This window comes from Mustela nigripes, chromosome 7, assembly GCF_022355385.1.
Source record: "Mustela nigripes isolate SB6536 chromosome 7, MUSNIG.SB6536, whole genome shotgun sequence".
In the NCBI taxonomy this organism is placed as follows: domain Eukaryota; kingdom Metazoa; phylum Chordata; class Mammalia; order Carnivora; family Mustelidae; genus Mustela; species Mustela nigripes.
The window spans coordinates 32544173-32556287 of record NC_081563.1 but is presented as its reverse complement, the minus strand read 5'-3'; the positions used below and the strand labels follow the sequence as shown (position 1 = coordinate 32556287).

At 40.5% G+C, this 12115-nt stretch overlaps 1 protein-coding gene across 1 annotated transcript in view; it reads right to left on the bottom strand.

The window, feature by feature from the left end:
• Window positions 1–550: 550 nt before the first annotated feature.
• The window catches only part of LOC132022318 (uncharacterized), an 83355-nt gene continuing 71790 nt past the window's right edge, over window positions 551–12115 (bottom strand). The window contains exon 6 of the mRNA XM_059407624.1: window positions 551–1089. Within this exon, the coding sequence (XP_059263607.1) occupies window positions 657–1089 (433 nt within the window). The 3' untranslated portion in view covers window positions 551–656. The remainder of the gene's footprint in view (window positions 1090–12115) is intronic.

Here is a 12115-nt window from a genome sequence, read left to right as displayed (position 1 = left end):
GTAACTTGAAGATTTCCCCACATAAACACCTACAAATACTATCAAAACTTAAGAAATCTTCCTTAGGATACATTGCTCGGCTTGCAAGCAAGGGGAACACCCAAATTTCAAGTGAGAACAGTTACAGATTCCATCTGTAAATCCCCATTATGATCTAAAATGCAAAAAGAGGGACACCTGGGTGGCTCAGTTGGCTGAGCATCTGACTCTTGGTTTCCACTTAGGTCATGGGATTGAGCCTCATGTTGCAGAATCTGCTTGTCCCTTTTCTTGCTTCCTATCTGCCCCTCCCACCCCCACTCTCTCTAAAATAAATATATCTCTTAAAAAAATAAAATAAAATACACAAAGGGACTTTTTTTTTTAAGGATAAACGTATTCTTTAATTTTTATTTTTTATAAACATATATTTTTATCCCCAGGGGTACAGGTCTGTGAATCACCAGGTTTACACACTTCACAGCACACACCAAATCACATACCCTCCCCAATGTCCATAATCCCACCCCCTTCTCCCAAACTCCCTTCCCCCCAGCAACCCTCAGTTTGTTTTGTGAGATTAAGAGTCACTTATGGTTTGTCTCCCTCCCAATCCCATCTTGTTTCATTTATTCTTCTTCTACCCACTTAAGCCTCCATGTTGCATCACCACTTCCTCATATCAGGGAGATCATATGATAGTTGTCTTTCTCTGCTTGACTTATTTCGCTAAGCACGATACGCTCTAGTTCCATCCATGTTGTTGCAAATGGCAAGATTTCATTTCTTTTGATGGCTGCATAGTATTCCATTGTGTATATATACCACATCTTCTTGATCCATTCATCTGTTGATGGACATCTAGGTTCTTTCCATAGTTTGGCTATTGTGGACATTGCTGCTATAAACATTCGGGTGCATGTGTCCCTTTGGATCACTACATTTGTATCTTTAGGGTAAATACCCAATAGTGCAATTGCTGGGTCATAGGGCAGTTCTATTTTCAACATTTTGAGGAACCTCCATGCTGTTTTCCAGAGTGGCTGCACCAGCTTGCATTCACAAAGGGACAATCCATTTTGAACTAGAGATTGTGTATTCCAAAAGAATCTACAAGAAAATAAAAATAAGTGTTAAAATTATTACATATACGAACAGAAGAATCAAAGTTCTAAGATGACACTATCAAAAGCTACACAATTCAGGAAAGCTCCACCTAATGTTACAGAATCTCAAAGAAAATACAAAATGTTATAAAAGGAATAAATAATCTGAAGCCTAAGAATGAGATATTATGGGGAAAAAAAGAAAAATTAAACCACCACCATGTCTCAGAATAAAATATAGGCACTGAAATTGAATAATAGACGATGAAACAGTTTCAGAGACTTAAACTGGAAAACAGATCTTTGGAAATCTAGAATGAAACAGAAAATACAAAAAATTAAGAAGAAGAGAAGAGAAAGAGCAACACTAAGAAGAAGTAAATGGAGAGGCAATTTCAAGAAAGCAACGGCTGACATGACCTACAGTGAAAAAGACAAGAATCCTAAGATTCAAGAAGCATAACAAGCTCCAAGAAAATAAAAACCACTGAAATTATAGAAAACAAACACAAAAGGAAAATCTTGAGTAACTAAGGAAAAAAGGAACAAATAGACGACCAGATTTCTGTTCAATAGAAACTAGAATAAAATACGGATGGAATGAACTTAAAAATGAGTTTGGTTTAGGCCAGAGAGGACAAATCAATTTAGTAGGCTCCCCTTCCATTACCTAGTTACATGTCCATAGAAGGATTTTAAAGTTCATTCAGTCCTCACAGGGGGGGGGGGAAAAATCCCTCAATTATTGCTGTCTGTCAGTATCAGAAGAAAAGCATGTAAAACTCCAGAGGGAGGGTGAGTGAGATCCATCTAAGATGTAGGCCCTGGTGAGACTCAGTGAAAATTACTACCATACAGCAGAAAACACTTTCTCCTATAGACAAAATCTCACAATAATGGGCCTTAAGTTTATCTAAGGGGGTTTCAAGAACCAAGCTCATATATATATAACATGTTTCTAGAAAGATGTGCATTCCTTATGAGGAATGGAACTAGTGAGGACACTGCTGAAATGCCTTCAGCAACAGCCTCTGAGCCCAGCACTTGGCTCCCAGACATGGCCTCTTCAGCTCACCAGAAGTGGATCCCTGTGGCATGGAGACTAAAGATGAAACTCAAGAGAGCTAATACCAGACTAGCTCTAATTAACTGCATTTTCCTCGACAATGGCTTGGCATTTATGAGCACAGATGTCAGCATAATCATAATTGGATTTGTAAAGGCAAATTTCAAATTAAGGAAAATGGACCTTCTGACTACAATACTACGATGTTGAATTACTATATTGTACACCTGAAACAAATATAACACTGTATGTAAACTACAATTGAATTAGTTTTTTTTAGAATTAAATAAAAAGCAAAAAAAAAAAAAAAAGCCATACTATAAAGTACATAAAGGCTTTGGAACCTGGGAACTATTTTCTCATATCGACAGTGTAACAAAATGATTGGGTCTAAAACCAGCTTGATAAAAATCCACATTGCTTATAATGAACCGGAAATAGAATATGTATTATTACTCAGTACCACTTTACTAATGTATCTTGTCCCTAAGGGATTGCCCACATACAGATCCAATGTGAAATGTTAGATCTAGGACCAGAAGACCAAAGCCCTTTCCTCTAGCCATGGCTTTTCCACTACACCATCTACCAGCCCCTCCTATCTCCTGCCTCTTAGCACTACACGTACCCTCTCAACCCCAAACCCAGAGGAGGTTAAAGCAGGAGTGAGAGGCTCCAATAATGCCTGTGTGGACTTAGGAGTTGTTTGCATGGAAGATTTCCTTCCTTGGAGAAAATATAGGCATGCTTGTAGGCTAAGAATTTTTTAAAAAAGAAAAAAGATAAAAAGACAAGGTGACAAAGGCAGGATGCCTCTATAAATATTGTGTAATGAAGAAATCAGTGTATTAAGCTCTAACTCAAGAAATAACCAGGTTTAAATGAACCTGGTAAGGCCCTGTAGTTAAGCACTTTACATTTATTTTAAGATAGGTATTCATATGTTCCCCATTTTATAGAGAAGCCAGAGGCCTGGAAATGTTAAGATGCTAGCGTAGGATCACAGGGTTAGCAAGTGATGGAGACAGGATTTGATAAGACAAAGATGAAGTCTGGCACCACTGCGTAATAGTCTCCTGTCCAATCCTATTAAGCTGTCAGGAAGAAGGATTACACAGAAAAATGGCAAATGGGTTTTAACTCGTGCCAACTCTGATCTATTTGTGGTTATTTTGATACAGATTCCAATGCTCCATCAGGGCTCAGTGACAAAGAACGCTATGATCATTTAGCAATGTCTGCCATTGGTGAGAAAGTGGTAGAGTGACAGTATTTGCCACATATTTGCCATCCCCAGAATAGGGAGCTCTTTGGAGAGTTTCTATCTTTAATAGTCAAGTTAAAATTATGAGGAAAGGAACATTGACAATTGCTGTCACTCCAAATTTTTTTTTTAATGGAAAGACACCCATCTGTGATATAAAACTTAAAAATGGAATACAAGCTACTAAATTGTTCCAAAGTCTGGATGGGTGAAGGTTAACCTCAAATACTATTGCTCACAACATTCCATAATTTTAAGTAATAAAAAAGTGAGTGATAATCCAGCAGCAGGGACAAAATGAAGTAGTATGCTTTAAAGAAAGAAAAAAAAAAAAGGAGAGAAAAATAAAAAGTCTCCTGCCAACCAACTGCCAAGAGTTTCATGAGTCAAGCCCCCAGGTTAATAAAACCTTGTTTCCCCTCAAATCCAGGGAAACACATAGGGAAAAATCACATCTGTCTAAATATACCTGACCACTTCTCATCACCACGCCAGCAACTACCACCCTTGTCTCTCACCGGAATGATTAATATCCCCTTCCACAGTCCCATGGCTCTACCTTTAGCCTCTACAGATCTTAGCACGGGTGCTAGAAGAGTCTAAAACCATCCAATGACATTGCATATTACTCAGGAAAAGACAAAGTTTGTATAGTGGCTCACAGGCTCTAAGAGGCCCCTTTTCCCATCTTCACCTCCCTAATCTCCCTGGCCCTCTACTTAACGACACCGGCCTTCTTGCTATTTTGTCAGCATGCCAGCCTTACTTCATCTCTAGGCCTTTGTCCTTGTAATTCCTCCGGCTGGAATATTCTCCCCTCTGATATCCCCACAGCTCACTTTGTCACTTCCTTGTCTTTATTCCGCCTCTCCTCTCTTCCATGAGGTCTTTTGATTTAAAACTTCTACTCCGTACCCCCTTACTAATTGCCTTCTCTTTCTAAAAAAGTGGTTTTCCTTCTCTATCACCTATAACCACTCTAGAAATTATTTACTTTTAGTGGGACTTGTCCCCTTCTCTTCACCCCAACTAAACTAAATTTCACAATGATGGGGACATGTTCCATTTTGTGCTCAGCTCTATGCTCAGTGGCTAAAATTGTGGCTGCCGTAAAGTCGCCATTCCGGTGACCCATAATTCTGTTTCCTGGACAACAAGGAAAAAGTAAACTCAAATTTTCAAAAAAAAATTTTTTCCAGTGGATCTGAAGCTCAAAGATTTTCCGAGATGTTGCTTTAGGTGCACTATTTCTTGACACAGATGCCCCATTTCTGGAGGCCTTACTGCCAAAGACTCCAAACTAAAGCACACAGTCCACAGTGAGCCCAAGAACATATTCCATCCCCACTACTGCACATGCCATCTGGAGACATGGAGCATCAGCTAGGAGTTTGCTAGAAATGCAAATCTTGGTTCTCAGACCAGAAGTTATGAGTCATAACATACATGTTAACAGATATATACGCACAGGGTGGTTTTTAGGCACAAAGTCTAAACAGCATTATCTTGAGTTTCTGGCAAAGGGCTCTGAGGTCTTATCAAGGGAAGCACAAACAAGTCTTTGGGAAACTCAGATGTTGCTTGTTTCCTAAAAAATAACCAAGCTTTAACAAGCAGTGGGAGTCCACATGTCAGCCTTCCATTTCTAAGTTCTATGACAGCAATGTGAAATCTCTAGAAGTTTAAAAAAAAAAAAACCATAAATATAAATCCTTAATATCCCATGCCACCTTTAGTTAGTGTCCCACTGCCAGCCCACATCATGGCTTAGCGAGGAAAACAATGCATGAGGAAAAGTGGCCCTTGAGCTCTTGAGTTATAGGCCCTTAGATAAATAATATTTTCCTGCTCAGGGTCCAGCTGACTCATCTGTTTAGGTGGGTAGGAAATCAGGCTCTCCCTCCCTTGAGTATGTTTGGAGTTTCAGATGGGATATTTGTCAATTTCTCTGAAAATAGTGTTGCATGAAGTCAGTTATTATTGAAGCCTTAGTATTTTGCTTGCCATTTCCTAACACATGCTTGGTTCATGCTTAGTGAGATGGATTCACGCCATATCACGATTGGCATTTGAAGACCAACTGTTGTTTGTTCTTATACTAGAAGCCACAGCAGCTAAGGTAGGACATCTTCCAATTAAATGGTTTTGGTTCTAATTATCTTGCACCCACACAGGAGTAAGTTTTCCCTTACCACTAGAAGAATTACAAGAATTATCATTCCTTCCGTTGCTCTCTGAATTCACTACAATCCTTAGAACTGAACTCTCCCCAGAGAATTTCATTCTTTTTCTCTGCATCCACTACTAGGTCCCTAGTGACTCTTGCCCCACTTTGAGGAGAATAACCCTATATTCACCAACAAGGAAATTTCTCACCTACCAGAGGAGACAGTTGTCACCACTGGATCAACAGGCAAGCCACAGTTTCAGAGTTGCATGTTGTCTCTATATGTAGGGACGTGCTGTCCCTGATCTCCTGGACTGAGTCCTGTTTACCACCAGTTTCCTAGTACATATCTCCTGCCCATGTGTAAATTTGTATTACTATCAAAACCCTTTTATTTCCTGAGGTTATTTGGTTGTCAATCTCAGCTTACCTGCTCTGTTTTGCTTTTCACAAGCTCCTCTTTGACCTCAACGTTGCTCTCTGAATTCACAGGATTTACCGAGGGTCAGTTCCACTATCCCCCCAAACCCTCCGGATGTGATCTTTGCCTATATGCCACATCATCAGTTAGAGACAAAGTACTTGGACCTGGCCCTTTCTAGGTCTCTTGAGCACTAACATGCTGGTCCTCCTAATGAAACAGCACTCTGTTTGCTACATTTAGGTGCCATTGTTATTTACAACCCCATGGTTGTTCTATGGGACACTCTTCAGCAGCTCCTAGGCTACACTCATTTTTTAAAAAATAAATATCTATACTGAAGTATAATACACATACAGAAAAGCACACAAGTCATAAATTACTCAAATATTCAGAGTGAACAGACCTGTATAATGCCCATTCAGGTCAAGAAACAGAACACTACTGGCATCTTGGAAGCCCACCCATGTCCTCAGTCATTAAAATCCCTAAGATAAATACTTTTTCCTCCAAGTCATTACCCACCCACCCTCCCACCTGCAAAATAGCCATTCCCTTGACTTTTTAGCACCAGAGATCAGTTTTGCCTGCCTTTGAGCTTTCTGTATGGAATCATGTAGTATGTGATACTTTTGTGCTTGCCTTCTTTTACTTGACTTGACGTTTATGAATTTCATCCACATTGTTGCATGCAATATACAACTATATAGCCTTCCACTATATGAATATACAAGTATTTACCTATTTTTGGTAGATATTTCTATTTCTAGTTTTGGTCTATTATAGACAGTATTGCTATAAACACCCTTGTGCATGTCTTTGGTCAGCATAATGTACACATTTCCAGGTGAGCATATAACTGGTACTGAGTTACACACCCAAATAGTTCCAGAGGATAGTTACAGGAGAAATGGATTAATATGACTATATATAATGAAGCATTTTGATACTGAAAAACTGGAAAAATGTCCAACAAAAAGACATTTAATTAAACACATTATGATATAAGCATATAATGGAATGCCATATCATTAAAGTGAAGATGTAATAAAATATTAAATGATACCAGAAGACAGTCATAATATTAAGGTCAAAAAAATTATATTGGTTATTATTTGCTCTACGTGTATTTTTTCAGTATAACTTTTCTAAGGATAATACAATTAGTTTTGGTTCTGCAATCAGAAAGATAGAACGCTCTTCAACAAAAGGTTTGTCCATCCTCTCATCTACTGCAAATGTAGCATAAAAGAAACTCTCCTGATCTACCTTCACCAGTATGGTATTATCACTGAAGAACTTACAAATCTCACGTACTGTGGGACATTGTTCAAAACTCGAAGCTCTGCAAGGAGTCATGACCCTGTGCTGACCAGTCATTTGCTGTTTTAACGCTCCAATAACTGGTATAGGCAGTACAATTTATTTGGAGTAGGAGACGTAAAATGTTAATAGATCCAGCTTTGCCACATTCTGGTTGAATGACTTGGAGAAAGTCACCATCTCTTCATTTCATTTTCCCATCTGTCAAATGAGGATACAACAGACTTCAAACTCCTTCAGAAAATACTGACCAGGCCTAACTCAACTTTGTGTCCTCAACCTTGCCTGTGGATGCATTAATGTGCTCAAATAACATACATGCCTAATTCATAGAAGTATCTGGGGGGGAACCATGGAGACTATGAAACCTGTAAGTGTACCATCATTCCGCAAGGAAGGCTTCTCTAAGGAGGGAAGATGAAGTGGACACTTCTTACATCCCAAGTCATATCCTTACATATCCACCTATCCCCAGGGCATCTGGCCACTTGTTCCAACCTCAGTGGCTATAGTAGCTACCACCTCTGTGGGAAATTTGACCAACTTCACATGGGCACAACCCAACAGCATTTCACCACATACCTCTAGCATATTCCCTCTTGCCTCCTGCCCTAATGTTTCATATATGTGAAAGTACATAGGAATACTCAGGGTAAAACCCTGACTAGTGGAAGTTTTCCCCCTTCCTCTCCAAACAGACTGTCCTGAGAAATGGTCATTTATGGGGTCACTGTCCCTGATATCAGTTTGGTAATATGCCATTATGGTAGATTTCCTACCTTTCTGGCTTCATTCCCCTTTTCCTACATTCCTGCTTCCTGGGATTTCAGGCTCCCTCAGGGAGGGCTTTAAAAGGCAATTGTTCAAGAAATCTTAATGGTCAGAGCTGTCAACAGTTTATTTTATTGTTCACTTTGTTGGAGACAGAAGTGCTCTGAAATATAGATATACAAGTAATCCTGGGCAGTGGTGAATGAACTGGTTCACTGCTCAGGGGCCTGGTGGGAACAGATTAGAAGATTATAGAGAAAGGTCTGTGAAAAAAATATAATGGACATACGAACACGGGGAAAACTTTGTCTCACACTGTCCTCCAGAGAACATTCACCACCGAGAAGACCATCAAAAATGAAATGGATTGAAATGATTTGTCCTGTGAACATCAGCCAGGAGGTCTTCTTGACCACTTCCTGATGGCATAATAGAACCAGGAACGGTGACCATGGAAGAATGGAGGCTGTGCAAGAACCCTGCAGCATAGACTCAATTTCAGCAAGACTCATCCAGTTCTACTGCTGAATGTACAAACATCCAGCAGTAAAGACTAATGCTGATCCCTCATATGGCACTATTCTGCAGGAAACCCAACAACCATTTGATGACAGGTTAATTATATCAGGTCCATTTAATCTCGGAGGAGTAGCAATTAATTTTAACTAGAATCCATATCTACTCTGGTTTCAGGCTTGGTTTCCCTACTACTGTGCTACAGCCAGCATTGTCATTTATGGACTTAGAGATTGCCTGCCTTACTGACAGGATAGCCCATATAATATCACTTTGGACAAATGGACAAATTTCTCATCAACAACATTCAACATGGGTACATGACCATGTGGTCAAGCAGCCAACCTAACAAAACTGTGATTAGCTTGTCAAAGGCTCAGCAAAGTTACCAGGTTGAGGACCACCATTATGGGGTTGGGAGTCTCTTCTGTAGAATGTAGTATGTGTATTTAAGGAATAAGTGTTATGTCCTTAATACTTAGAATATAGAGGTTTAGAAACCAAGGAATGGAAAAGGATTGGCCCTTATCATTCCTAATAACTCACCAGGGAATTTGTGTCTCTTATCCTATTTTCCAATTCTGGGTGGGGATGGAAATGGGGTGAGCAGAGTGAGTAACAGATTTTTCCATGGGGGGATAGTACACAAAACTAGTGAACTGCTCACTGTAATAGGTCAATTCTTCCTCATGCTACTTGACAATGAAGTCATTCAAGTGGTAGGAGTGATTTGATCCTGACTGCCATGGGGAGCTAGGGGAGCTATTACACAATGGATGAAGGAAAGAGCAAGTATAGAAGCAGAAGATTCCCTGGAACATCCCTTAGTGTTTCTCTTCTCATTAAGACCAATAAACAGACAACTGAAGCAATCACAATCTGACATTAAAAAGATATAACCACTGAAGTACAGGCACAGGTGGGGAAAATCTAGAACAGATGGAGGAAGATGATAAATATCAATTAAGGCCTTGTGACTAGGTTTAAAAGCAGCCACTATAGTTTATTTCATTAACCCCTTTGTCAGGGCACCTAGGTGGCTCAGCTCGTAGAATACACAACTCTTGATATTGGGGTCATGAGTCCAAGAAGTTAAGTAGAGCTTACTTAAATCAAGAAATACTTATTTTTATTTATTTTTTTTAAAGGTTTTATTTGTTATTGGACAGAGAGAGATCACAAGGAGGCAGAGAGGCAGGCAGAGAGAGGGGAAGAAGCAGGCTCCTCACTGAGCAGAGAGCCTGATGCGGGGCTCGATCCCAGCACCTTGGGATCATGACCTGAGCTGAAGGCAGAGGCTTAACCCACTGAGCCACCCAGGCGCCCCAAGAAATACTTATTTTTAAAGACCCTTAAAAAAAAAAAAAAAAACCCTTGTCCAAGTCATTTCAGAGTTGGCAGCTGGTCAATACAGTGATGGAGCCACTGTGATTGCACTGCTCTCCCCAGAGGGCACCATTTTGTAGTACAGCAGCAAAATGTAACACCTCTTCTTATACCTGCACCAGGTACTTCTTGCCTCCTGCCCAGGATTTCTTGTTGACACTGAGATGGGACACACTGCAGAGCCTACATATGCATATTCAATAAGTTCAAAGAAATTAACACCCAGAAAGTTAACTTTTGACCAAGGGCAGATAGGAAGAAGAATTTACCCACTGGCTCCTTTCTCCCTTGGACAGACCTCTTGCCAGCTGGTCATTCACACAATCTCAGAAGGTGATGCTGCAAGATCGAGCTCTCAGAAGCTCTTAACACCAAATGGAAGCTAGTTTAATAATGCACCTTTATATTGGCTTTCCCTCCTTTTCTGACGCATTTCTGTTTTCCTTTCCTCCTATTCCATGGGATTTCACTCCTGAATAAAGAAGTAGCACATGAGTCTCTACTTCAGGCTCTGATTTCTGGCAAAACCAGGGTAAGACCTAAAACAACTGGCAGCCACAGCTGTGATGTTCATATCGGGGATGGGGGGGGGGGGGGGGGGGGGGGGGGGAGTTGTGGGATAGTCATCAAGGCAATGTTGATGAGATGGGATGAGATGGGAAGACACAGCCCACTCTTTCCAGAAACAAGGTAGTCTTCATGAATTTCCTCAAGGAACCTGGTCCTTTGCCAAAATTAAGGTAAAGAGTAGCCCTTGCTGACCCAAATGGATAGCTTCATAATCCCTTTCTTTATCAGCCTTAGAGTAGATCTTTCCTGTTCTGATGGTGCTGGCCCTATCTTCACCCCAAATGATAATCATGAAATTAGACCTGGCCTGTCAAAAGCTTCCTTTCCCGTGAGTATCCTGACTGCTTCAGGGATTAGTTTCTGACTGGAGCCAAGCCAGTCAGGATCCTCCTCTGAGATCTTCCTACCAGTTCTACAAATGCTTTCTCTCTACTGGGGATAGGAGTCTAGTGGTCTTCATGGATGCCACATAGAATCTGCCCAATAATGAAGCCTGCAGACAAAAAGCAGAGCTTAAGGTGAAAATAGAGACTTTTGTTGCTACCACCATGGTCATGGACCCAGCAGGGATGATCAAGAGTTAAGCACATATCAGTTTCTAGGAAAGGAGACAGGGTTTTTTATGACCAGAGAACCCAGAGCACTTGAAAAATGTGTTGGGACCTTTATCAACCAAGATTTGAAGGCTGTCAAAATGCCATTAAAGCTAGTATAAGCAGTCTATACCATTTAATATAGTCTAAACGGTGTTGCTGGCTTCAGACATGGCTGGATCTAGGGGGTCCAAACAATGTAATCATGACTATCACTTCAGTTCTGAGCTCTGCTTTTCCTCTTTTGGCTTCATTATTGGGCACAGTCCATATGGACAGCAGCCACATCCTTTAGGTTCTGTGTGACTATAGCAGCCGCAGTAACTGGTGGCTACAGTAGGCAGGAAGTAGGAGAGGGAGCCGCTCTGACGTGGTGGCAGCAGCTCCATTCCCAAGTTAAGAACAAGCAATAGTTGACAAGGGCAGCAGGGAGAACAGACGCACCACCCAACTCCTGGGTTTGGTGGAGGAAAAGGCAGGCAGAAATCAAAGTCAGATTTCTAGGGATCGCAATGGAAAAAGTGAGGGAGAGAAATTATACTTTTGATTAACACTTTCTTCTTCTATAGCCCCACGTGTATCCTGCTATAAGCACAGACTAGATCAAACATTAAGTAGATGATATTTGACAGTCACAATGCAGTATTTCCTCTTCTAATCACTGTACCCTTTCAGCATTTGAAATTCTCCCTCCTGCCCAGAATTCCAACAGCTGAGTCATGAGAAGTGACAGACTTAATACTTTTTTTTAGTTTCGTTAAATGTAAGTACCTAACTGTAAAGCCTGAGCATATAGAGAATTTAGTTTTACAATTAAAACTCCAACAGAGCTCATGTCTTGCCCTCCATGGTGTACATAGACAGCATTCATGTGATGCCCAGCAACTGAACATGTAAGATGAGTGGCCCAAGGAAATGACTATTGTAGCATTTTTCATAGAGTCAAGTTAAAT